At 42.1% G+C, this 24,082-nt stretch overlaps 1 protein-coding gene across 1 annotated transcript in view; it reads left to right on the top strand.

Moving 5' to 3' along the window:
* The window catches only part of LOC111230308 (voltage-dependent T-type calcium channel subunit alpha-1H-like), a 95,081-nt gene extending 80,107 nt beyond the window's left edge, over positions 1 to 14,974 (top strand). Inside the window, exons 13-27 of the mRNA XM_022756997.1 lie at positions 2,592 to 2,743; positions 3,458 to 3,643; positions 3,799 to 3,916; positions 6,081 to 6,236; positions 7,251 to 7,338; positions 7,465 to 7,748; positions 8,403 to 8,774; positions 11,255 to 11,358; positions 11,638 to 11,761; positions 12,058 to 12,126; positions 12,333 to 12,517; positions 12,744 to 12,870; positions 13,437 to 13,562; positions 13,714 to 13,803; positions 14,753 to 14,974. Coding sequence (XP_022612718.1) covers positions 2,592 to 2,743; positions 3,458 to 3,643; positions 3,799 to 3,916; positions 6,081 to 6,236; positions 7,251 to 7,338; positions 7,465 to 7,748; positions 8,403 to 8,774; positions 11,255 to 11,358; positions 11,638 to 11,761; positions 12,058 to 12,126; positions 12,333 to 12,517; positions 12,744 to 12,870; positions 13,437 to 13,562; positions 13,714 to 13,803; positions 14,753 to 14,974 — 2,403 coding nt within the window. The remainder of the gene's footprint in view (positions 1 to 2,591; positions 2,744 to 3,457; positions 3,644 to 3,798; positions 3,917 to 6,080; positions 6,237 to 7,250; positions 7,339 to 7,464; positions 7,749 to 8,402; positions 8,775 to 11,254; positions 11,359 to 11,637; positions 11,762 to 12,057; positions 12,127 to 12,332; positions 12,518 to 12,743; positions 12,871 to 13,436; positions 13,563 to 13,713; positions 13,804 to 14,752) is intronic.
* The last annotated feature ends 9,108 nt before the right edge of the window (positions 14,975 to 24,082 follow it).

Raw genomic sequence — 24,082 nt, 5'->3', positions numbered from 1 at the left:
CTAAAGTTTTTAATATTCGTTGGGGACAACAGCAGAGTACATAAAGTATATTGACCATATGGTTAAGAGCTGATTTTAGAACCACTTAGTTACTGATGATCATTGCAGTCCAGATCTCCTACTACAAATGAGATGAGGTAGCAACTCAAGGGCACCTTGATCAGATGAATTAATGTAAGGAAGAGTGTTTCCTTTCATTTTGCCCACCCGCATTTTTCAGGTTGGCCCCCGTGATCTGAATAGCACCTGCTTCTGTAACCCCTAATGTGGCTCCTGCCTCTTCCCAACGTGTCAGGCATCAGCCAGAACAAGAACCAGAATTCAGTTTCAGCCCCAGCTCCTTGAGTTAATTAGCACTTCAAACCAGCAACTCTTAGGTTTTTGTATTTTATTTTGTGTTGTTTCAATCTACCATGTCAGCCATACTGTAAAGCAGTAAGTAAATATAAATTAGTGATTCTATGAGGCATAACAGCTGTCGTGTATGCTGCTTCATTTCTCTGCTGTGAAGACAGTGGGCCATAGAGGTCATGAAAATACCACTAGTCCACTGTTAACTACTACTATATATGGTGTGTTTAAGATAGAACAGCAGGCTGAGAGCTCCTTTAAAGCTTCTTCGAAGTGCTTTAAAGTTTTTACGTGCCACCTGGCTACTCGGTGAAATGACCAGTCTCTATATTGTCTGTCCGGCTCGCACTCCAGTCCCCTGTCATCACATCTGTGTCCTTTTATTTCTGCACAGGCGTGTCTGCTGCACGACTGTCCCAATTAATCCGGAGGCTCATCAGCCGAAAATAGTAAACATACAAAAAATAGAGATGTGGTGTGCTTTGGATTACACAACCCTGTACTGCACTGTAGGTGTGCTCCACATACAGCAATGGCTGTAAAAGTTTGCATTCAAAATTTTGATTAAGTTAAGAATTAGCAAAAATATCTACTTAAAAGGCAATAACATATAAAATCAAGTAAAAAATACCTCAAAAATGTGCTGAAGTACTGTACTTCAGGAAATATATATATAGTTACTTTCCACTTTCGAGTCTTGAAAGGTGACTGTAAAAAGTCTGTGGTTCTTCAAAGGAAGCTCTGTTTTTGTGTGTATGTGTGTGTGTGTGTGTGTGTGTGTGTGTGTGTGTGTGTGTGTGTGTGTGTGTGTGTTTGGGGTGGAGTGAGGTGAGGTGAGGAGTGCTGTGTAGTATGGCGCCCTCTATCTTTGATCATTATCATGATCCTCAGCTGTGCCTCAGCAGAGGCGCCGGTGTCCCGAGTGTGAAATTGTGATTTCAATCAGAATGTATAGTTATATAAGACTTTGATTGTGCAAACTGAAGGAATCATAAATATGATATGAGATCACGATCATACATATGGATGATTACATTTTCATTTTGACATTAAACGAGAGATGGTGCAGACTTTTCATATGGTGTACTTTCATATGATGAATGATTCCAGCTTCATCAGTCTGCAGATTACAGTGAATTCAAAGGCAACACTGTTTCTGCAGAACGCTGATAGAGCGCAATAACCCAGAATGAAGGTTAAATCCAACCTGTGGTCGTAGCAGTATGTCTGGGATTTTATACATTAATCATGTCAGTGTGTTTATTAGTCCAGAATATGGTCTGCCTACTTTTATACACCATGGGCCAGGATACAAAATGGGCTTTGGGCCTGTTTCTTGTTGATCTCCCACATGAAAAGAATCCCAATTAGTTTTAATTAGTCCGCCTAGCGTGACACGAGAATTAAATTGTGGAGCAGAGACTTATGTTTTTTAAAAACTGTTCGGAAGAATACAGTGTAAGAATTTATTGTTTAGAAGGATTCAGTCACCTGGGGATCATAATTATTCATTAGGTGTGAATCCTGTACTGCACTAAGTTTGTTATCAAGGAATAATGATACTGTGTAAAAGAGTAATGGAATATGAAGCATAGGAGGGAAATGAGAATATTATGTAAGCCACGAGGCGTGTTGGGACACTTTCAAGAGGATTTAGTGTGAGAGCAGGAGGGTGATATGAGACACAGTCCCAGCCCTTCTCTTCAAGCAAGCTATAGGTCTCATGGATGGGTATTGACGTGTGATACATTTGGAAAGAGTAGGTAGAGTCTGCGTCACATCTTTTAAACATATTTAGTATATTTAGATCAGTGATTCAGCTCAAACTGCAAAAAAGTTATGGATGTGGCTCTGGGATACGTTCGCCAGAGCACAAAATTTGCTGCATTTTCCACAAAAGACTTGACTACATGCTTTATGAGGGGCTCTCAGTTAAATCTGTGCTGGATCACTGACTGTACTTTGAGGTAAGTGGAATGGATCAGCAGTAATAGATGGGGGCTGTTGGTCCCATTTGATTGATTGGCCTTGACTGCAGCTCTGAACTTGATTGATAATGTCCCAGCTCAGGGCACAAAGACCAAACGGGTTTTACAGCTCTGGGATAATGAGGGGGAGATATTAACTGACTTGTTCTTTCTTTCCTCTTTTCTTTCTTCTTCTTTTCTTTGTGTCTTTTTTTTTTTTTAACCTAATCTCTGTTCTCTCTCTTGCTTTCTCTCTCTCTTCTATCCCTCCAGCCTGAGGAGCTTACTGACGTGTTAGAGATCAGTAACATAGTCTTTACCAGTATGTTTGTCTTGGAGATGGGCTTCATGCTCCTGGCTTTCGGCTTGTTTGGATACATCAGGAACCCGTACAACATCTTCGATAGCATCATCGTTATCATCAGGTAATATTCATCAACCCGTACTCATATGTGCAAACAATCTTTCAACAGTGAACCTGAAGGCAAACTATAAAGATGGGTGACACCTATTAGAGCTGTAGCAGTAATTCAGTGCTCCTACAATGAATCCAGGTAACAACCATTGGATGCATAGACACATAAACCATGTGTCAGATCAGCTTCAATTTAGAGCCCCCCCCCCCCGTTCTTATTTCTTCTCCAGCTTGTCAGTCTCTAAGTGTCGAGTGTCAGGTTCACTGCCGCAGCATCCATCTTTGCAGGAGCTAAGATTGACACAGTCATGATGGATCGCACAGGAGCAGCTTCGCTCGCTGCCACAGCAGATTCTCGATCCTGTCGGGAGTGGAGGTTCGCTGTCTGGCTGTCATTAATTTGATAGAGCTCATATCGGATCAGGGGACTTTTTGAAATGTGCGGTCGTGTTACTGAAGGGGGATTACTTTGATAAACTCTAGAGATTTACTCCTAGTGAGCCTCTTCAACACAAAATATATGTTGCGTATTGTAATGCTGACATTTTATATAATAAATTCTAGTAATATAATAAAATGTTAGATTGAATTGGACTGAATACATCTGTTTTCCAACATGTATATATGACTCATACCTGTATAACAGAAGAGACCAGATGCAAGCTCCAACTTTTAAAATGTCCAGCAACATTTTAAGACAAATGTGTTTGTTTGTGGTTCTCAGCGTGTGGGAAATAATCGGTCAGTCGGACGGCGGCCTGTCGGTCCTGCGCACATTTCGCCTGCTGCGGGTTCTGAAGCTGGTTCGCTTCCTGCCCGCCCTGAGGAGACAACTGGTAGTGCTGATGAAGACCATGGACAATGTGGCCACCTTCTGCATGTTGCTGATGCTTTTCATCTTCACTTTCAGGTATGCACATATTACGCACATAACCTTCCTAACCCGGTCTATCTTCAGATATGTCTGTCACAGAAAATGTACATATTGTACTGTATGGAAATATTATTACACACAAAAAGCATACATGTAAATCATAAAGTATGCTCTTTCTTATTTCTCTGCAGTATACTGGGTATGCATCTGTTTGGTTGTAAATTCAGTCTCCAAATGGACAATGGAGACACAATCCCTGACCGCAAGAACTTTGACTCTTTACTCTGGGCCATCGTCACTGTTTTCCAGGTAAATTCTTGTCTCCATAATTAAGAGATTACCACTGTTTTCCCATTTGGATTGCAATAAAAATGCCGCTGTTAGTTTTAGTCTTTGTTGGCCATTGTTCACAGATTGCTCTCTCAGCTTTTTTCTTGGTCATCGTCATTCGCCGAAAGTGAACTTTCACAGATTTTAAAGGAATAGTCTGACATTTTGGGTAATACGCTTATTTGCTTTCCTGTGGAGTGATTAGAAGACGTATAAACAGTAATTATGCAGCTACCACCGGCTGCAGGTTAGCTTAGCTTAGCATAGCATAAAGACTGGAAACAGGATAACAGCTAGCCCGGTTCTGTCCTAAGGTAACAAGGTAAATCCTCATACCAGCACCTTTAAATCTCACTAATTAACATGTATACAAAAAAGTGTAAAAACCACAAGTTGTGGTTTTATGGGCGGTTATATACTGGACTATTTCTTGCCTGGGCTGGGTTACTTGTTCTCTTTCTTCCTCGCTGCTGGTTTGCCGGCAACCTCACAGTGATGACAAGGTTGAGAGTGGCATCGATCTTCTCATCTAACTCTTTAAAAGAGAGCAAAGTGTATTCCCCCAACTATTCCTTTAATGGAAATGTTTACTTAGTTTTTGTCATGTATCATCAATATAATCTGTTGTTTTGTTTAATATCTCTGGTTTGTCTATTTGCAGTTCAACTGCATTGGGTATTCTTTCTGAGTGAATCATGGATGTTTAACACTTCTATAAACACCAACTTGTCAGAGAAAATGTGTTCAAAATATTCATACCAGTGGGCCGCCCCTGCACTGTATTCAGACTTGCAGTACATAAAGCTGGACAGGTAATCTTCCTCGCTGTCATTCATGTAAACATCAGCTGAAAAGCTTTTCTGCAGCGAGACAGATATGTGACCGGCTTCCCTCCAAAATGAGAGCTCAAACATGCTCCTTACTGTTTCTTATTAAAACCATATTGAGTCAGAAAAAGTGGTCAAAAATGGCAGCCAGGGCATCATGTCCTTAGTGCAATATACTTCCAAGACACACACTGGGCAGTGTGTTCACTTATATTTTTATCCCAACAGAGACCATGTGTGCTACTCTCCCATCCCAAACCAAAATGTCAAACTGAGCCCTGAGTGTGGTTATGTGTATGTGTGTGTTTGTGTTTGTGTTTGTGTTTGCGTGTGTGTGTGTGTGCCAAACTTAACTGCCAAGTTCTGCTCATTAGTAAAATGCTGTGAAATGTGAAATTCTGCTTATGCACACCCACCATCTCTCCTTCACTATTATTTCTATTTTTTGCTCTCCCCTATGTGGAGATATTGTCCAATCGCTCCAGATAGATTGCCCTCTTTTCTATAGTGGATGTGTCAGCAGAAAGGTAGAACACAGAATGCAGCGGACTGTCTCACTTTGGTGTGTGTGTGTGTGTGTGTTTGTGTGTGTGTGTTTGTTTTTGTACAAGAGAGATGCTGAAGAAGCGTTTTATCCAGAACTGACTGTCATGTGAAGAAGTAACACTCACTATACACTTACTATAGTTTTTTTTTCTTTTTTTTTGGAGAGTAGTTACAGTGCACACAAATCTATGCTCACATGCATATGCACATACACACATTCACACAGACAGCACAATGGATTGCCTTCCTGCCACGGCGTTTTAAAGGAGCGGGCAGTGACGGAGTGAGCTTTCATGCTGCATCATGAACACCGTCCTAGTTTTGAAATGTTTTCATCACTCATATTGTGACTAAACAAACACGGGCGCACACACACACACACACACACACACACACAGACCCATGAGTATGAAGTTGAAGCATTGTAGCGTGATGGCAATAGAAGTAGCTCACTACCTGGTTTTATAAAAGCATATATAACCCCCAAGCACTGTAAAGGCTAATATTGCTCTCTTTCTTTCATTACCTTCCATCTGTGTTCCTTTTTCTCTCTATTTCTGTGCCTCCCCTTTTACCCCCCCACCCCCCACCCCCCCAATGTCTTAACATCTGTGGACCCTTACTCTCTTTCTCAAAATAATTATATGTCTCTGAGCCTCCTATTCCCTCTGCCCCTCTCTATTTCTGCCTCCATCCATCTCTCCCCCTCCGCTCCTACCTTATTTCTGCCTAATCTCTGTTTGCACCATTGTGTTTTATTCAATCTGTAGATTCTCACCCAGGAGGACTGGAATGTGGTGTTGTATAACGGCATGGCCTCTACCTCTCCATGGGCGGCTCTCTACTTTGTTGCTCTCATGACATTTGGCAACTATGTGCTTTTCAATTTACTAGTGGCCATCTTGGTTGAGGGCTTCCAGGCTGAGGTGAGAATGACTTATTATTATTATTATTATTATTATTATTATTATTATTATTATTATTATTATATGTATTTGGTTCAGTGTCTATTTTTACACTTGTCATTATTTTTCAACGTGCAACTTTAAAGCTCTGAGCGCAAAGAATAAGATAAAAGCCGTTTAATTCTCTTACTTTTTTACGTCTTGTCTTTTTTAAATGAGATGTATTTTAAGATGTAAGGCTCGAGAGTTTCTCTGATCGTACCACACTAAGAATTCTTTTCTTTTTCAGTGAGATTTTCACATTTTTTGATTTTTTGGTATCTTGGGGAGATGAAGTATCACTGGCAGTCTAGTGGCACAGTGTAAATCTGTTGTCAGGATTCATATTGTTTAATGCTTCCACCACTTTGATCTGGTCAGCACTGCGTATGGTCGTGCATATTTTCTGTGCTTTTTGTCACATAAGTTGTTGAAAGAATATGCCCATAGACTTCCTTCAGATTCTTTTTATTCATCTTTTGCAGACTTGTTTCAAATTAAACATCCTCCAATCATTAGACACATGTAAATGCACAGAAAAGTAGATTTATTCCCAATATGGCCCTAATTCCAAAAGAGCAGAGTAAAGACTATTGTCTAATTCTTAACAGCAACTCTCAGCCATGTGTATTCATGTCACTTTCTGTTAATTGACTACTAATGGAGCAATCTGAGGGCCTCATATCTGGACCAAGAGGATGAAGATTATTACCAGTCCCTAACACACCCACTGATCATTTCAGATAATCAATTCTTCCTCATCCAGCCCTGTTATCATATGTACCTCAGGTGCACAGTGCCTCATCATCCATGAACAATCTCCTCTGAGCACTGAAAGCAGTGCACATCTGTGTGCTTGCTCTCAGTGCCTTGATTAAAAAAAATAGCACCTGTAATCTTCTGCATGATGCTTAACTTTAAAAATTTACAGAAAAAAATGTGTTTGTTTGTGTGTGTGTGTGTGTGTGTGTGTGTGTGTGTGCGCACGCACTATAGGGTGATGCTAATCGGTCGGAGTCAGATGATGAGAAGAAATCAGACAACTCTGAAGAGGACGAGAAGGTAGAACAGCTCAGAGACACCGGTGGGTTAAATGACAGATGATTGATTCAGTTTATTTCATTATGTGTTGTTTTTTTTTTTTTTTTTTACATACAAACTGTTTATAAATGAATAAACATAGATATCCATCCCTTCTACTCCTACACAGAGCTAAAGATGTACTCCCTGATGATGACAGCTAACGGTCACGTTGACCCTCGCGGCTCGATGGCTCCTCCTATAATCATGCGAACGGCAGCCACGCCCATGCCCACTCCGAAGAGCTCTCTGGGACCTGAATCCATCCTTGGGGAGGAGCTCGTGTATGGAGAGGGTGTGCCTCGATACGGCGAGGCGGGGCTGGGGCTTTCTGAGGCGGGAACTGATCATGCAGAGTCTCGCCGTGGAAGCTCCACCTCCATGGACCCTTTAGCCTACGATCAGCGTTCTCTAGTGAGTTTTATCAAACACTAAAGGAAAAAATGGACTCTAAATCTGTTTATCAGTCTATTTACGAACCAACAATTAGTCATTAATAAATGCAGGTGCCATATAAAGTATATATTTAAAGAGAATTGTGTAATATATACAGTTTGATAAGTGTGACATTCCAGTTCCCGTAGAGGAATAGTATCTAAAAAGTTAGAGCGTCACATTCATACTGCAGTTCAATAGCTGCCCCCCTAGTGAATCCAGCTGCGGAGCGAACTTTGTTTCTCTACTTCAGGAATCAGATGTGTAGACATAACATCCCGTTCCCTTTAAATGTCTAAATCTGCCGGTGCCCCGGAAATCAATTCAGTCCACTACCATGGCAGACGCATCGATTCGCTTAATGCTGCTTGGAAGAGTCCCATTTCTACATGACTAATGAACTTTTTATTTATCGATATTGTATTATCTGGAAGTTCTTGCCTATGCCTTGGCTACGATTCATTCCTGTCTGGACAATGTGGAGCCCTCTGGAAAATATTATATGGCTTTTGATAATGGTCTTTTCCCCAAAATGGCTAGGTCGCCATTTAGAAACTACTGTAACTCCAGCAAATGAGGCATTCTTTGTCATAGCCAGACGCTGTGCTCACCCCTATTTCCTGTTTTCTCCAGGGCCTCTCAAGTCCCGGCCACCGCTCCCCTCTTCCTCCGCGTGGGACTGGGAGCTCATGGGGAAGCCGCCGCTCCAGCTGGAACAGCCTGGGAAGAGCGCCGAGCCTCAAAAGGCGAGACACCAGCGGAGAGAGGGAGAGCCTGTTGTCCGGGGAGGGAGGAGAGGAGGAAGACGGCAGGGAAGACAAGGGGGAGGCTGGGGGAAACAACAGATTACGGCCTGGGTCCTTGGAGCTGCTGCAGGCGTCCACTCTCTTGCCTTCAATAATAGCAGAGTACGGCGACTGTAACGGGAGGAGCCTGACTTACGACCCCAACATGAACTCCGACTCCAAGGAAGACTCCTTGCCTGAAGACGACATGGACGATGACGTAAGTTACCATGAGTCATAGCTTTCAAAATGTTGTTTAGGAAAGGCCTCAGCAGGACGCTGTGAGGCTGCATGCTGATCTCTCTCTATAAAATGTATTTATAGAGCACATTTAAAAACATCGATCGAAGTGCTTTACAGAGAGATTATAGGATTATTTCATTGATGATTACAGTTGAACAAAGACGCAGGACTGATCAAATAAAATTAGGGATATAAATTAGAGGATTGATGAAAGCGTAGAATATCTGGATTCAATCATAACACAAACAGCAAGTAAAATACAAACAAATAAAAGCCAGAGTTTGGCTCAGACAGGTCTTCATGATGACAGTTAAGAGTTTAAAGAAAAGATATGGGTCTTTAAACAGGTTTGAAGGATATCAGTGAAGAGGGGAAGGCCTTATTGTTAGTCGCCAACTATTCCAAAAATTAACGCAAATATTCGATCACCTTTGGTATTTAACTGGCTGTGTGGAATGGAGAGCAGTGACTGGTCGGCAGGTGTGAGAGGTCTAGAGGTGGAATAGGGGAGGAGCAGTTCAGAGATGTAACCTTGGGCAAGTCCATGCAGTGCTTCAAAAAAAACAAAAAAAAACTTGGTAACTAATGAAAGAGGCCAGTACAGGGGAGATGTGCTCTCTCCTACCTCAGGCCTTCTGATGGTTTTGCTTTTTTTATGTAAATTCTTAATCTTTTAATCTGCCCTCCCTGGCTCTGTTTACATATTTTATTTCTCTCTATTTTCTTTTCTCTCTGTCTTTCCTTGCTTACCCAATTCTCCTTTAGTCTGCTTTGCCCTTTGTCTCTCTCTTACTTGGAGATATTGTGGTGTGTGTTTTGTGTTTTCCTGCTGTAAGGCCTGCAGGGACACTAATTGTCATGCTGTAATTGATTGGCTTGAGCAGTAATTGTTTTCTCAGTGGGTGCAAAACAACTTGTGTATATGCAGTCACTGTGGCTGCGCATTTGTGTGTGTGTGTGTGTGTGTGTGTGTGTGTGTGAACTGTTGGAGGGTGTACTCCCCCGGTGGTTTTGGATGACCTCTGTTGCGACAGTGTTGATGGTTTTATTGGCTCCAAATTGAGTTTGTAAACCCATGAAATCCGCTGAAACAAAAGGGCTCTCCCTGGACACACCGAGTATGGGAAGCTTAGTACAGACCCTCTACCAGTATTGGTGTGTGTTTGCATGTGTGCGTGCAAAGTATCGTCATGTGTGTGTGTGTGTGTGTGTGTGTGTGTGTGTGTGTGTGTGTGTGTGTGTGTGTGGGGGGCATGCCATCTGAGACGTGTATATGCATGTGGTTCTCTGTGTGTCGGTGTCAAGGATTATGGATTTCAGCTCTGAAGATATCTGAGCAGCAGGTTCTTTTCATCCACACACACTCACACTTGGACACACATGCACACACACACACACTCGCTGCACACACACACACACACACACACACACACACACACACACACACACATTCGCCACAGCCTGCCAAATAAGCAGTGTCTTTGGGCTGCTTGACTTTGGGCTGTTTTTAATTAGGATCCCAAAGTACAGAAGCTGTGCACCTAAGCGTTCCTCTGTTTATTTTATTGCAAACTTTAATGAGTTTCACTACACTTTCTATTGAGGTCAGGGACTAGCTGGCTGGTCTGTTATTGTCCAGTTATCTCCAGCTCTACTTATGCAAGGAAACACTTGTTTGTTGTCCCACCATTAGATTCAAATGCGGAAAGGCTAACATCAGCAGCACTGTCAAACCATGTATTGTTTTTTTTTGTTTTTTTTTTAATGCATTTATTGTGTAATTGTTGAGGCGGCATGTACGTTCCTCCTAATACAGCTGTCAACCCCACTCTGTTCTATGACAGTGAAGTCATAAAACATGCACATACACAACATTTCAAAGAAGTCTGAAGAATACCGTTTCTCCACAGCTGACGGTTTAATACTCTGTATGTTAAATACAATACAGTTACATTCATCACTTGGTCTCTGCTTGTTTTCGCTCTTGTGGCTGCAGGTGCGTGAAAACGGTATTCTGAAAAATGAGATTACTGAAACTTTATAGATTACAGCTTGTAGTTTAGTTAGGACAGCCGTCTCTCTTCCTCTTTAACAGCACTGCTGCCAATCCCATAGACAGTCTAGCCACTTTGAAGAAAAATCTATTCATTTCTGTGGCAGATGGAAAAATGCCTTAAAACTGAACCTTTGCTGAAAGAGTTTGGGGCAGTTAATGTTTTCAGAATCAGAATTACTGTGTTTGGTCTGTGATTTGCTGTTTGCTGTGTTGTGATTTGTGACAGGCAACTTGCTCGCTGCTGGTGACAGTAGTAGTGATGATGGTCACTTTGGTGCGGACCTTATTAAAAATCATGACTTTCTTTCTTGACAATAAAGTGATGATCATATCTCATGATGAATTGCAAGGAAAGCATTGTTGTTGCTGTCGCTGATGGCATTGACCTTTCACCCCTGCAGAGTTCTCTGTGCTACACGATTAAGAAAGAGCTCCGTAACATGAAGCCCCGCTGGTGCAAAGAGCATGAAGACTGGAATCTGTATTTGTTCTCTCCAGAGAGCCCGTGAGTCACACACACACACACACACACACACACACACTAAACAAAATTTCAATATAAGTCTCTTTGGTTCTTTCGTCCATTGGCTTCTACACTCTCTTCCTCGTTCCTCCTCTGTGCTTCTCGTTGCTTTATTTAGTTATCTTGGTACCCTCTCTCATTTTTTTTCTCTCTCTGCTTTCTCGCTGTTAATTGTTTGATCAATAACTTTAACCGACCATGGATGTTTTATCGATGCCTCTGTTCTTATATGCGTGTGTGTGTGTGTGTGTGTGTGTTTAGATTCCGTTTGTGGTGCCAAGCTGTGATCACTCACAAAATGTTCGACCATGTGGTTTTGGTTTTCATCTTCCTCAACTGCATCACCATTGCTCTGGAAAGACCTGACATACAGCCGCATAGCACGGTGAGACACACACTTATGCACGCACGGGTGCACACAAACACACAAACACACACACCACACACACCACACACACACACATACTGACCAGAGGCTTTTGGAGCCGATTGACGGTTGTAAACTCGCTGTAGACAAACAGATAGAAACTCACTAGCCCAGCAACATCAAGGCTCCAAACTTCCCACAATACAATACTTTCTCAAAGCACCACACTCGCTTTGTAACACAACTGACGGTACTAGTTCCATTCAGAGACATTGTCTTTATTGTCCTTATATTCATTTCATTCTCTTCTATAGGAGCGAGTGTTTCTGAGCGTGTCCAACTACGTTTTCACTGTGATCTTCCTTGCAGAAATGGCCATTAAGGTAAACATTATTGTTTTTCTTTCCACTGCTGGTGTGGTGAAAAGGTGTCGCTCAGTCAATGTTTATGTCTTGAATTCTTGAATTTTTCTAAACTGAATTCTGTATGAATGAATATCCCGTTGTAGCTTTGATTTGAAGGTGAGGTAATGTTTTAATGGTTCCGTAGCGGTTTCAGCTTGGCTCAGTGTCTCGTGCTTTCACACCAGGTTGTAGCTCTCGGTTTCTGCTTCGGGAATCAGAGCTACCTCCAGTCCAGCTGGAACGTTCTGGATGGTTTGTTGGTGTTTGTGTCTCTGGTCGACATCCTGGTCTCTCTGGCCTATACTGGCGGAAACAGGATCCTGGGCATCCTCAGAGTCCTGCGCCTGCTACGAACACTACGCCCACTCAGGTAAACAGTGTATTTGTGTTAGTGTGTCTGTAGGTGGTTTTTTATGTTTTTTTTTTTTTTTAAACGTTTTGTTACTTGTGCACATGTTCTCTATGTAAACACTACACATGCACACACATCTTACCTTATTTCATGTTTCTATCACTCACATTTGTGTCTGCAGGTACTGGTCTGTGTATGTGCTGGTACTAACAAACATTTCTATGTCTACATCTGTGTTTTCCAGGGTAATCAGTCGAGCCCCGGGCTTGAAGCTGGTTGTGGAGACTCTCATCACCTCTCTTAGACCCATCGGGAACATTGTCCTTATCTGCTGCGCCTTCTTCATTGTCTTTGGCATCTTGGGGGTGCAGGTAGTCTGCATTCACACGCAGTAACACACACACACGCAATCTGCTGCTTGCCTTTAAACGAGTCATAATTTCACAACACAGAAATGTAAGCTAGATAGAGATCCAATGCACGAGCTCCAGTGACGATACTGCTTCGTCATTTGCTTTTTCTTGGCTTGAGAACAAAGCTTTTTAACCTTTGCGGCTTAAATGTCAGTCTTGTTGAGCGGCTCCGTATGTGACTGGTGGCTTGAGGGGGGATTTGGAAGTGTCTTGAATATTCAATGGACAATAAGACTTTGTTCTTTAAAAGTGTGAGTTTTGAAAGAATGACAATTAGGTTAAGTGTAAAAAAGGGACAACAGGACCCCAGGCCGGCTTTAAGCCGAGCACTCGGGGAAAATACTGCTGATAAGAATGAGCTCTATGAAGCAAGCATCCTTTTATTCCTCGTATCAAAAGTGGGATGTTTAAACAGCCGAAAGCTCCGGCGCAATTGCGATAATGTGTAAATGGCAGCCGAATAGCCCCGCAGACCTCTCTCTCTCTCTCTCCCTCTCTCTCTCTGTCTCTCTCTCGCTTTCTAGCTATTCAAAGGGAAGTTCTACCACTGTGAAGGTCTGGACACGAAAAACATCACCAACAAGTCAGACTGTCTGCAGGCTAATTACCGCTGGATAAGAAGGAAGTACAACTTTGACAACCTGGTCCAGGTACGGACTAACAGACTGACCCACTAATGCTAACACAGTCTTCAATGCAAAATAAATGAGCTAAAAACCACAAATAAAAGGTTATTCGGGACAGCAGTCTGTCTCTCTCAGCTGCCTCTCACAACGCACATATGCTTTGTTTCCTTTCCAGGCCCTGATGTCATTGTTTGTACTGTCGTGTAAGGACGGCTGGGTCAACATCATGTATGATGGGCTTGATGCGGTGGGAGTGGACCAACAGGTAATGGTGTGAGGAATGTGCCGCGCCGCTCCGCAGGTTTGCAATCAGAGCCTTATTGACTCTGTATCAGCTCCAATAACGTCCACGTGTGTTGTAACCCACATTACTCCTCACTGAGGACCCGCATCGACACTCCTCTCTCCTCGGGTGTTATACAAGACATTATATACCACTTTACAAAATAATACAGAAACCCATTTTCACAAAGCTTTGATCCATGCTGCTGATTTCATTGTGCACCTACTCTCAGCTAAGTGCACACCACATGAAAAAACACCAATATTAGGCCTCAGATCTAATCCAGCAGTAAAACTGTTGTGTAAATATGCTTGATGTGTTTGAACTTTAATGCATGTTAGAGAACAGTGTCACTGTAACCTCCACTGGAAGCTCTGACATCAACATGTGCAAATACCTGACTCAAAAACATCCTCACCGCCAGTCTCAGTATTAGAATCAAATTAAATGCACTTCAGAGTGAAAAGGACACCGAGTGGGAGTGAACAATTAAATTAGTATTCAATTAAAAAAATAATAATGAACCAAGTTATGCAGCAGCGGTGTATATGCAGATTCTAAATAAGAGCAAAGCTCAAAAGAGGAGCTTGTAGCACACGCTTCAATGGGCCGATTGATGTTGCTGTCCTCAGATCCAGGACTGCCCGTGGTGTAATGTGCTGAAATAGTGTAGCCTTATATTAGATAGTCAGTCACATTTGCGAAAAACACAATCCCCGGAGTGACTTGAACCCAAAGAATTAAAACTTACTTTGTGATATCATCAGGAGAAATCTTGTAACTGCTACTCTGTCAGAGACATTATCTTTTCTAATCTCTGGAAAGCTTATCCAGGAAAGGTTTTTAAAGAATTCACGTTGTCTTTTTCTTCTCTTCTCTTCTCTTCTCTTCTCTTCTCTTCTCTTCTCTTCTCCTCTCCTACTCTCCTCAGCCTGTGAGAAACCACAACCCCTGGATGCTGCTCTACTTTATCTCCTTCCTGCTCATCGTCAGCTTCTTCGTCCTCAACATGTTTGTCGGTGTCGTGGTGGAGAACTTCCACAAGTGCCGGCAGGACCAGGAAGAGGAGGAGGCCCGCTTACGGGAAGAGAAGAGGCTCAAAATGATAGAGAAAAAGCGCAGGAGTAAGGAGAATGAAGGGGCTGGTCGGTAGTCTATTTTTCTGAGCACTGCCTGCTTTCAGAGCCTGACAAAAAGAGAAAGAGAATGACAGAGAGAGAAAACATGGAAATCTATTTAGAATTGATCATTTAGGGAAAAAAGAGGGAGAGTTTGAAGACTGGCTAGCTCACGCAAACAGTGACTGATCACTGACAGAAGGCGTGGGCTACGCCAGTCTGATGCATGTAAGTGCATGACTGCAGCCCTCCCCCAACCCCCAACCCCCCTAACATTGCATGGAAGACTTCGGATACCGGGCCATTCTAACCAACCTCTCAACTTTACATTTGTATTAACCTGACTAAAAATTTGTATGCTCACTCTTTAAACAATAGAACTGCCAACAGTAAAAACTGTAAAAAAAAAAGAAAGACAATACCAGCAATATTAGTTTTCAGTTGTCCCCATTTCATTTTTGAATCTTCTAACATCAAATCCTGTTTTTCTAATACAGAATGAGAACTATTATTACTTGTAATAATTAGAATTTTTTTTTTGTTATACATTTCATCACTGATGATGAAAACCTTTGCAGCACCTTCTGCATGTGAATCTTAGTGAGATTGCTGCTTTCCTCCTTGTGTCTCAGGGAATTTTTTGCTCGTGAAATTTTTATCGGTGAAACGCCGATGCCCCTTCCCCCTTCCCTCCGAGCGCATGCACGACCTTGACTCCGAGGCGTCTCGAGACACGGGCAGAATAAGGACATTTCGTGTAAACATGCTTTGACTGGCAGACTCAGAAACATAGCAGACGTTTTGGCTGCTATACCTGCAAATATCTTGGGTAATAGAGCTGTGTTGGTTCGATATAGAGGATTTTTTAGATACGGCTTTTGGAAAATAAGAGCACATGCTGGCAGAAACATCAGAAACACACCACCTATTGCAAAAGCAAGTCCAAATGCTCACAACAGTGTTTCACCAGGACTTGTTTGTTCATTGTGGTAAAATGTCAAGCTGAAGAGAGGAAATCCGTAGAAACAGATGGTTTTTATTGGCAGACTTGGAAGCAAAGAAGAGCGCCAAAGTTTGGCCACGACACAAAATTATATCCATCTACCCGACACATCAATCACAGAATTACACTAGAAAGGCAGTATATGGTGTGAGCAGAACGCCGCTCTTTTCATCTTGTGTTAGTGACATGTCTCACTGGTCTAAAACTGCTGAAACTCCAGACAAATGTAATGTAATCTATTCAGCTGTCTCAGAGAAAAAAAAAAACTCTCCATGTTTGGCCGCACAAACAGTCACCAATCATAAAAAGAATGCAAAGTTTTAGACTATTGAGATTCTTCCGCAGGGTTAAAATCTCTAAAAGAGAGCGGCTTCAGTGTTTGTTCAACATCAGTCATTTCCTAAACAGTGGAAGCAATGTGGAGAGATTCATTTTAAATGATTAAAATCAATATACACATGAGGTTGATTCAGAAACATTTCATTCATTAACGATCCCGTTTGCAAAAAAAATTCTCTTGTTGAACATAACCTGCGCAGCCGCTCTCAACCATAGATGCTAACATCAAAGGCATAAACATAAACATGCTGCACGTATACGCTCAAATCATTAACATGGACATGTGAGTACACAGTCAAAACATAGCTCGACATAAAACATGTCAAAACAAGCACTGTTTCATAGACCGCTGCTTCCTTTATGATTACACCTACACTTAAAGTCTGTTTATTATTCCAAAGGCAGTGATGTAGCTCACAGTTTCCCAACACACCTGTCAAAAAGTATAGTGCGTAGTCTGGGTTTTAATGGATACATAGTGAGCAGGACCTCTTCACCCTGACGAGAATGAAATTATTAGAGGGGCAATGAATCCAGTGAAAATGCCCCAATTAAAGGGAGCACTGTGACATGTTTGAGAAATACACAATCCAGCACGGGGACGGGTCAGGGATCTGGTTGTCAGATTGGTAGAAGGGAGAATCACTCAGTCTAGCAAAACTGCCTTGCAACAACAAGCCTTCCTCAGTTACAACTGGTGTCTTGTTGCCTTACCGCATTAAAAATTGAAAAAATAAAACGTAGAAAGAGAGATATCGCGGTTCAGGTGCAGTGCCTGCATCTAAAGTCATCATGTGACTTGGATTTCTTGGTTAGGAGAAGTTGTAATATGTACCCCATGGAATATATAATATACCTGTGACTCTCATGTCCTCGCCTATTCGAATGTACGACGCAGGCAGTGTTGTGCACAGTGTCTGAGAGGCAGGGGGTGAGAACGAAAAGGGGGCGTCGCCACCACTGTGAGCAGGGTTATAGTTAGGGCTAATTTTTTGCCATAAGTTCAGTGCAGAGTGGTACTTGAAATGATAATTCAAGGGCCCCTCTGATGTGACATGGAGCCAAAAATAATGCCCCAGTCCTCTTATGGCACATACTTCACATCCTGGGTCAATGAGGGCATAAAAGAAGTTGGCATTCTAAGCATCAAGGCAGTGGCGGCCGCCCCTCCCCCCTTGCTCCCCCTGTCGTTGTGCACACCACTGGACACATGTAATGTTTAAAATTCAGAGCACAGTTACTCACAGTTGAACTCTCTGTGTTTTAACTGTTTCTTGCATATTTATTCCTGTGTGTGTGTGTGTGTGTGTGTGTGTGTGTGTGTGTGTGTGTGTGTGTGTGTGTGTGTGTGTGTGTGTGTGTGTGTGTGTTTGTGTGTGTGTTTGTGTGCTCCAGAGGCCAAGCAGAGGCCTTACTATGCGGACTACTCTCCCGTGCGTCTGTCCATCCACACACTGTGTACCAGCCACTACCTGGACCTCTTCATCACCTTCATCATCTGCATCAATGTCTTCACCATGAGCATTGAGCACTACAACCAGCCGCAGGTAACGTGTGCGCATGAGGACGCAAACATGATCAGCTATTGCGATAGGTACCGGTATCGTTGAGCAGTCCGAACCAAAATACCTTTACTAACCTCTGTGGCGGTGGTGATGCTGCTGATCACCATCCCTTTAAATTCCCTTTTTGCACAACTTTATGCACAGAATAAAATGTTCCCACATGTCTGGCTGTCCTCTAATGATGACCGAGGTGTAGGCTAGCTTTCGCAAAGCAAAGCCACCTTTGAGTGCGTGCCCAGAAACATTCGTCAGAACATGGGTAACACCGCCATCAACCTGACGGGACAACGTGCCATAAATATGTAGTGTTTTGGATTTTCTAAACAGAAGACACTGCAACCCAGAATGCCTCCACAGCACAAGTTTGTTTGCAAGGGGCTCTAGTCTCCATAGAAAAAAAGCTTGACTGTGTTGACCAGTCAACACAGTTGTTGTCAAGGGAACACTCATTATCAGATAAAACAACTCCTGCCAACACTGCCAGTGTCAGGCTAAACACTGATTTCTGTCCCTACTTCCTGATTCTGTAGATTCTCCCCGAGAAAGCTGACATGTTTTGCTTTTTTCTTAACAAAAAGTGTTGATTTATTTAAGTAGAAAGATACCAGGATCTTCCTCAATAGTTCTGATAACATGCTTCTTTTTGTTCTGTCTTTTCTGTTGTTTGTTAGTTTATTTAAAAAAGTTAGAAAAAAGTTTTAAGTATTGCCAGTGAAAATGAATAAACATCTACCGGGTGTGTGTGTGTGTGTGTGTGTGTGTGTGTGTGTGTGTGTGTGTGTGTTCAGTATTTAGAGGAGGTTCTGAAGTACTGTAACTACGTGTTTACCATCATCTTCGTCATCGAGGCCCTGCTCAAGCTTGTGGCATTTGGCATACACAGGTTCTTCAAAGACAGGTAACACAGTGGGATGAATGTTGGTGTTGTTAAAGTATGCACACAATGCTATAGAATGTAATAGTTATTGTTCATTAAGTATATGCCATTATTTCCAAATTATATTACATGATGTTGTGTAAAATAGTTTAAATTCCTTTATGGGTCTTTGACTCCTTGCTGCCTTGGTGAGTGTATACATGTGTGTCAGGGTGCCGTGGGGGAACCTTATCAGGGGTGAACTCAGTGTTCCCCCTATTATAGAGATTAGTGGGTGGGCTACACATTAATCTAAACAACCTGCCCACTTATCGCCACCAACAGCAAGGCAGCATGACTTCTTCCACTCCTGTGCTCCTGTCCTTCTTTTCAACTAACTCACAGTAGGACTTATGGGCTAAAAATAAATAACAGTTTTTAAGAGAGCAGTGTGTAATGATCTTTTATTGTTTATCTGTGTGTTTAGGTGGAATCAGCTGGATATAGCTATAGTGGCATTGTCCATCATGGGCATCACCCTGGAGGAGCTGAAAATGAGCGCAGCACTGCCCATAAATCCCACCATCATCAGAATCATGAGAGTACTCAGAATAGCACGAGGTAGATACGCACACACATACACACACACACAGACACACACACACACACAGTCTATACCTGTTTATCTTGTACATAATGACAGAACACACAGTCATTGTGTCAGTTTGTGAGTCATCACTACAGACAAACATCATAAACATTGTATATATTATAAAGCGTTTTTTATTAACACATTTATTTTTCATGTAAAGTCCTAAGTCCTGGCTTATAGATATAAATACAAATCGGAGTGTCTCCCTGCTGTGCAGTACTACAGTAGTATCGTGCTGTGCCGTTGTAAATTCTGCAGCTAATAAAGACTGTGGACGCTGTTAAAGGCCGCTCCTGTGTCTCTCTGCAGTGCTAAAACTTCTGAAGATGGCCACGGGAATGAGATCTCTGCTGGATACTGTCATGCAAGCGCTGCCCCAGGTAAACACAGACTCTGCGGGGTCTCGAACACAAAAGAGCTATTTTGATTTGTGATTTATTTATGTTTTTTTATTTATTTATTTTATTTTTTATTTTTTATGAATATCGGATCCGCATGGCGGTTTTCTTTGGAATAGACATCCATCTGAAAGATTTATGCTCGTTGATGAATATTTAACACAAGGCACATTGCGTTCGTATTCTGACCCTAAAACGTCTAATTTTGTACATTTCTTTCCTTACCTCTGTACAGTTGGACTGTGCACTCCACTTGATGGGTTATTAAATGTGCATGAAAGAGTAATAAAAGTCAAACACATCACATACGACGCAATTTGTTGCAATCACAAAAACTCAAAGGATATTAACTTCCATTATTGAGCAGTGTCTTGTTTTTTTTAAGCAGCCATTTTTAGAGTCAGACTGTAGCTGCAGCCGACTTCCCTGATGTTACTCGTTGTGCTTTTTTCTCTCCAGTCAACACACTCCTTTTAAAGTGTGTCCACGGATGTTGTGGGAGTATCTCAGGTCTCTCTCTGTCTCTCTCTCTCTCTCCTGCTGCCTGGCACAGAGCAGCTGCACTAACGATTATGATGCACATGCAGTGACAGACTCCATTGTTCTGCTATTTTCTAAATGTCAAGTGTACAGATATAACACTCAGGGCACAGAGTGCACAAGTACAGATTTGACGGAACAGGATGAAACACAACATGCTGGGAGCTTTCTGATGCTCTGATGCAGATGTAGTCATAGGAAGTGCATAGAGTTCACAGGGTCTGCCCAGGATTCTTCACGATGTTCACTGTTTTCTTTTTTTCTTTTTTCTTTTTTTATAGCACTCAAGGTTCATTGCCAGATTTCTCTGTGTACCGAGTAGAAAGCTGCCGTCAATAACTCAGCTCTCAGACTGCTATGGTAGAAAATGTCAAACCATAAATGTAAAAACATGTCTGCCTGTTAATTTGAAGTATCTTCAAAGTCTGTTTCACTATGTCATTTTCAGTTAATGCCCTATAGCCAGTTAATCAGAGTTCCTGTGTGAAAATGAAACTGACTTCAGGCAGCATGGAAGCACAAAGATGTTCAGGCTTTGAATACCCCTGTCAGCAAACAAATACCCCTCAGTATGCACAATACTCGTGTGTCAGCCAAACAACAGAGAGTTCACTTAGGTGCATGACATTCTGTCAGTATGTTCTTTCTATGTATCTTGCGTGGTGAAATTATTGTCAACTGGAATACAGTGAAATAAGTCTTAATGCATTCTCTTCCCAGCAGCTTTAAACAAGCAATGTTTACACTGTAGTGTTTGGTGTGTGTGTGTGTGTGTGTGTGTCTGGGGGGTTCTAACATGCATTTTGCTTCCAGGTGGGAAATCTCGGCCTCCTCTTCATGCTGCTCTTCTTCATCTATGCTGCGCTGGGAGTGGAGCTCTTTGGCAAACTGGGTCAGTCGCACTACTGGCAAAACACACACACACACACACACATACAGTATACCTCGGTCTGCGAGCTTCAATAAAAAAAATCCACTCATTACTGCCACAGTCAGGACTTAAAGAAAATTTCCTGGCTGAACTGTCTATGTCGAATCCTCCCTCTGTACTCCCATCTGTCTCCCTCTCTCTCTCTCTCCCTGTCTCCCAGTCTCCCCCCACCATTTTCACATCAGAGGCCTGTTTCATACAGGAGAAGATGACATTTGCATGATCACGTTTATTTAAATATTGCTTCCTCAATAGGCCAGCTCATTTTCTCTGAGAGCGCAACAATGTGTTAGGGAGGAGGATTAACAAAATGGCATCAGAAGGAGACAAAATGAAAACAACTTGGTGATGAAGAGGTTGCCTTCTGCGGAATATTAATATGACTCTGCTCTGCGCACTGGGAAAACGAAGGGATGTCTGTTTTCTTGTCTCGTGACGTCAAATTCCTACCGTGATTGCTATGATTTTGGCTTTTCTCAAAGCTGCTGAGTGCACTCACTGTATATGCTGTTTTTAAGGCTTACAGAGCCGCGGTACAGGCTCGGAGAGAAGTGTGCTGGAGAATTTTACAGTACTGTTTGTTGAAGATCAGGAAACGTTACTGTTAGTTTACATCATCACAGTCATGTCCATGACGGTTTTTTGCCCAGTCATCCCCGGAGGTTACAGTATGTTGGGTCATCGCATCATAAACACTTTCAAGCTGCTCATGGTGACGATCACCTATTCAATTTGAAAAAAAACAAAAAAAAAAACTTTCAAAACATGTCTCTTTGCTGCTTTTTATATTATATATTTCCCATGAAAGGTTTTCAATAAAGGAAGCAGCTATGAAGTAATAAAGGCCTCCAGTTGTATGGGCTTTTATGTCTCCGCAACGGTCAGGGCCAGAGGCATTATGTTTTCGGGTTGTCTTTACGTTCGTCCCATTCTCGTGTACATCACAAGGAGAGAGGCCCAGAGCCTCTCCTCTGATTGGTTCACTGACCTGTTGTTACTAGAGCTCCAGAGAGAAGCCTGAGAGAGATATGAAATTACATTGAGATGGTTTTTGGTACATAAAACCTCAAATATATCTTCTTATGGATATCAAAACTTAAAATAAAACACGTTAAGTATGGGACCTTTAATAAAATGTACTCCACCACCAATAACTGGTTTAATTGGCTCATGACAACTTTCTGCCCTCAGAGAAAGATAGTGTAAGATCTGATGATGACGGTGATACTGTATGCTGGCGCTCTGGGAGTCTTAACTCTTTGCCTCTGGTCTCTGCAGAAGGCTGAACGGATAAGAGAAGGTCAAAAGCAAAAGAGATAGGAAAAGAGATAGAAGGAGGGTTTGAATATTAATACTCATATTGTTAAATTCAAGTTGCTGTCAGCACACATTTTTGGAGCAATTTTGAAAAAGAATCCAAATCGAGTTACTGATCACTTGAAAGGTAATGTCTAGATGAATCCCCATTTCCACCCCCGTCCTTTTGCTACTGTGCCGTGACTCAGACGTGGGGAGAGGAAGATGGAGTATTTCTGCCTGCTGGAGGAACCGCTAATAATACAGACATTTTTAGTTTTACAATCAAATACTCAGTCACACTGGTTTTATTTTGTATCATCTTTGTTTTAAAGGATCTGTCTGCTTTTTGGCCATCCAACTTTTTCTCTGTGTTCTTTTTGTATTGTTTAGAATCGATGGTATTATTATTCCTTGGTCTCTTGCAGATATATCTACCATTTCTTTGTGACACCGTGTATTTCAATCTCCTCCTTTCCTCTGAGCTACACATTGGCATTAAGTCATCTCATTTTTCTCCTGGTGACTGATACTTAGAATAAGAAACAAGGTACATAATCCTCCGAGGAGAAGTCTGGCTCCTCTCTAGCGTCCTCTTGCAAAGGAAGATATTGTCTGGTGGATGTTGTGATTCTGTAAACAGGCTCCTGAGGGCTTTCTGTGGACTTGACCCTGAAACTTTCCCTGTCCTCCAGAAGACAGCTGCCTGTTCTCCTCCCCTGTGTCATGTCCGCACAGACACACACAGCTCAGCCGCTCATCTGTTTGTGTGTTCGCTATATGCTGTTTTCATCACTTTCCGACTGACGTACTGACACTTGTATGATCACACAGGGACTCACTTGTTATTTTTTTTTACACGTATTAACATGTCCATAGAGCAGTGACATTAATGTCTGTGTATGTTTGTGTTGAATAGTGTGTAACGATAACAACCCGTGTGAGGGCTTGAGTCGTCACGCAACTTTTGAAAATTTTGGGATGGCCTTCCTCACTCTGTTTCGAGTGTCCACTGGAGACAACTGGAATGGGATTATGAAAGTACGAACACACACAAAGACACGCACACGCACGTGCACACGAACACACATGCACGCTCTCTCATAAGTGATGACTAGATTATCTCATAACCACAGAGAGAGCAATGACCTCCAAAACCAATTATAGAATAATAAAGTAGCTTAGAGTCGAGCAATGTCACATCTTAATTTTTACTTTATTAAAAAATGTGGTGTATGACATAATCGCCCCCACTTACTCAAAAATGACACAGTCTGAGGCTCAGACTTTTATATATAAATAGACCATCTAATAGAATAAAGAAATTATTGGCAATGACTCAGCCTGGTCTTGTGGCCATTTGTGTTAAACAACAATAATTATGAATCATCAGTTTTTCATTTCTGGCAGATTTGATCATGTCAGTGGTCAGTGATTACAATCCAGTCACACCCCTGAATTCCAGCAGAGGGCAGTCACAACTCTCCGAGCAATGCCACACACTGTCTCCATTTAACCTGAGGCTATAAAAGTGGTTAAGATAAACGTGTGCCTGCCTTTGCG

Source organism: Seriola dumerili, unplaced genomic scaffold, assembly GCF_002260705.1.
Source record: "Seriola dumerili isolate Sdu_G_001 unplaced genomic scaffold, Sdu_1.0 BDQW01000260.1, whole genome shotgun sequence".
Lineage (NCBI taxonomy): Eukaryota > Metazoa > Chordata > Actinopteri > Carangiformes > Carangidae > Seriola > Seriola dumerili.
Note: the sequence above shows the minus strand (reverse complement) of the source record. Positions and strands in the feature narration are given on the sequence as shown.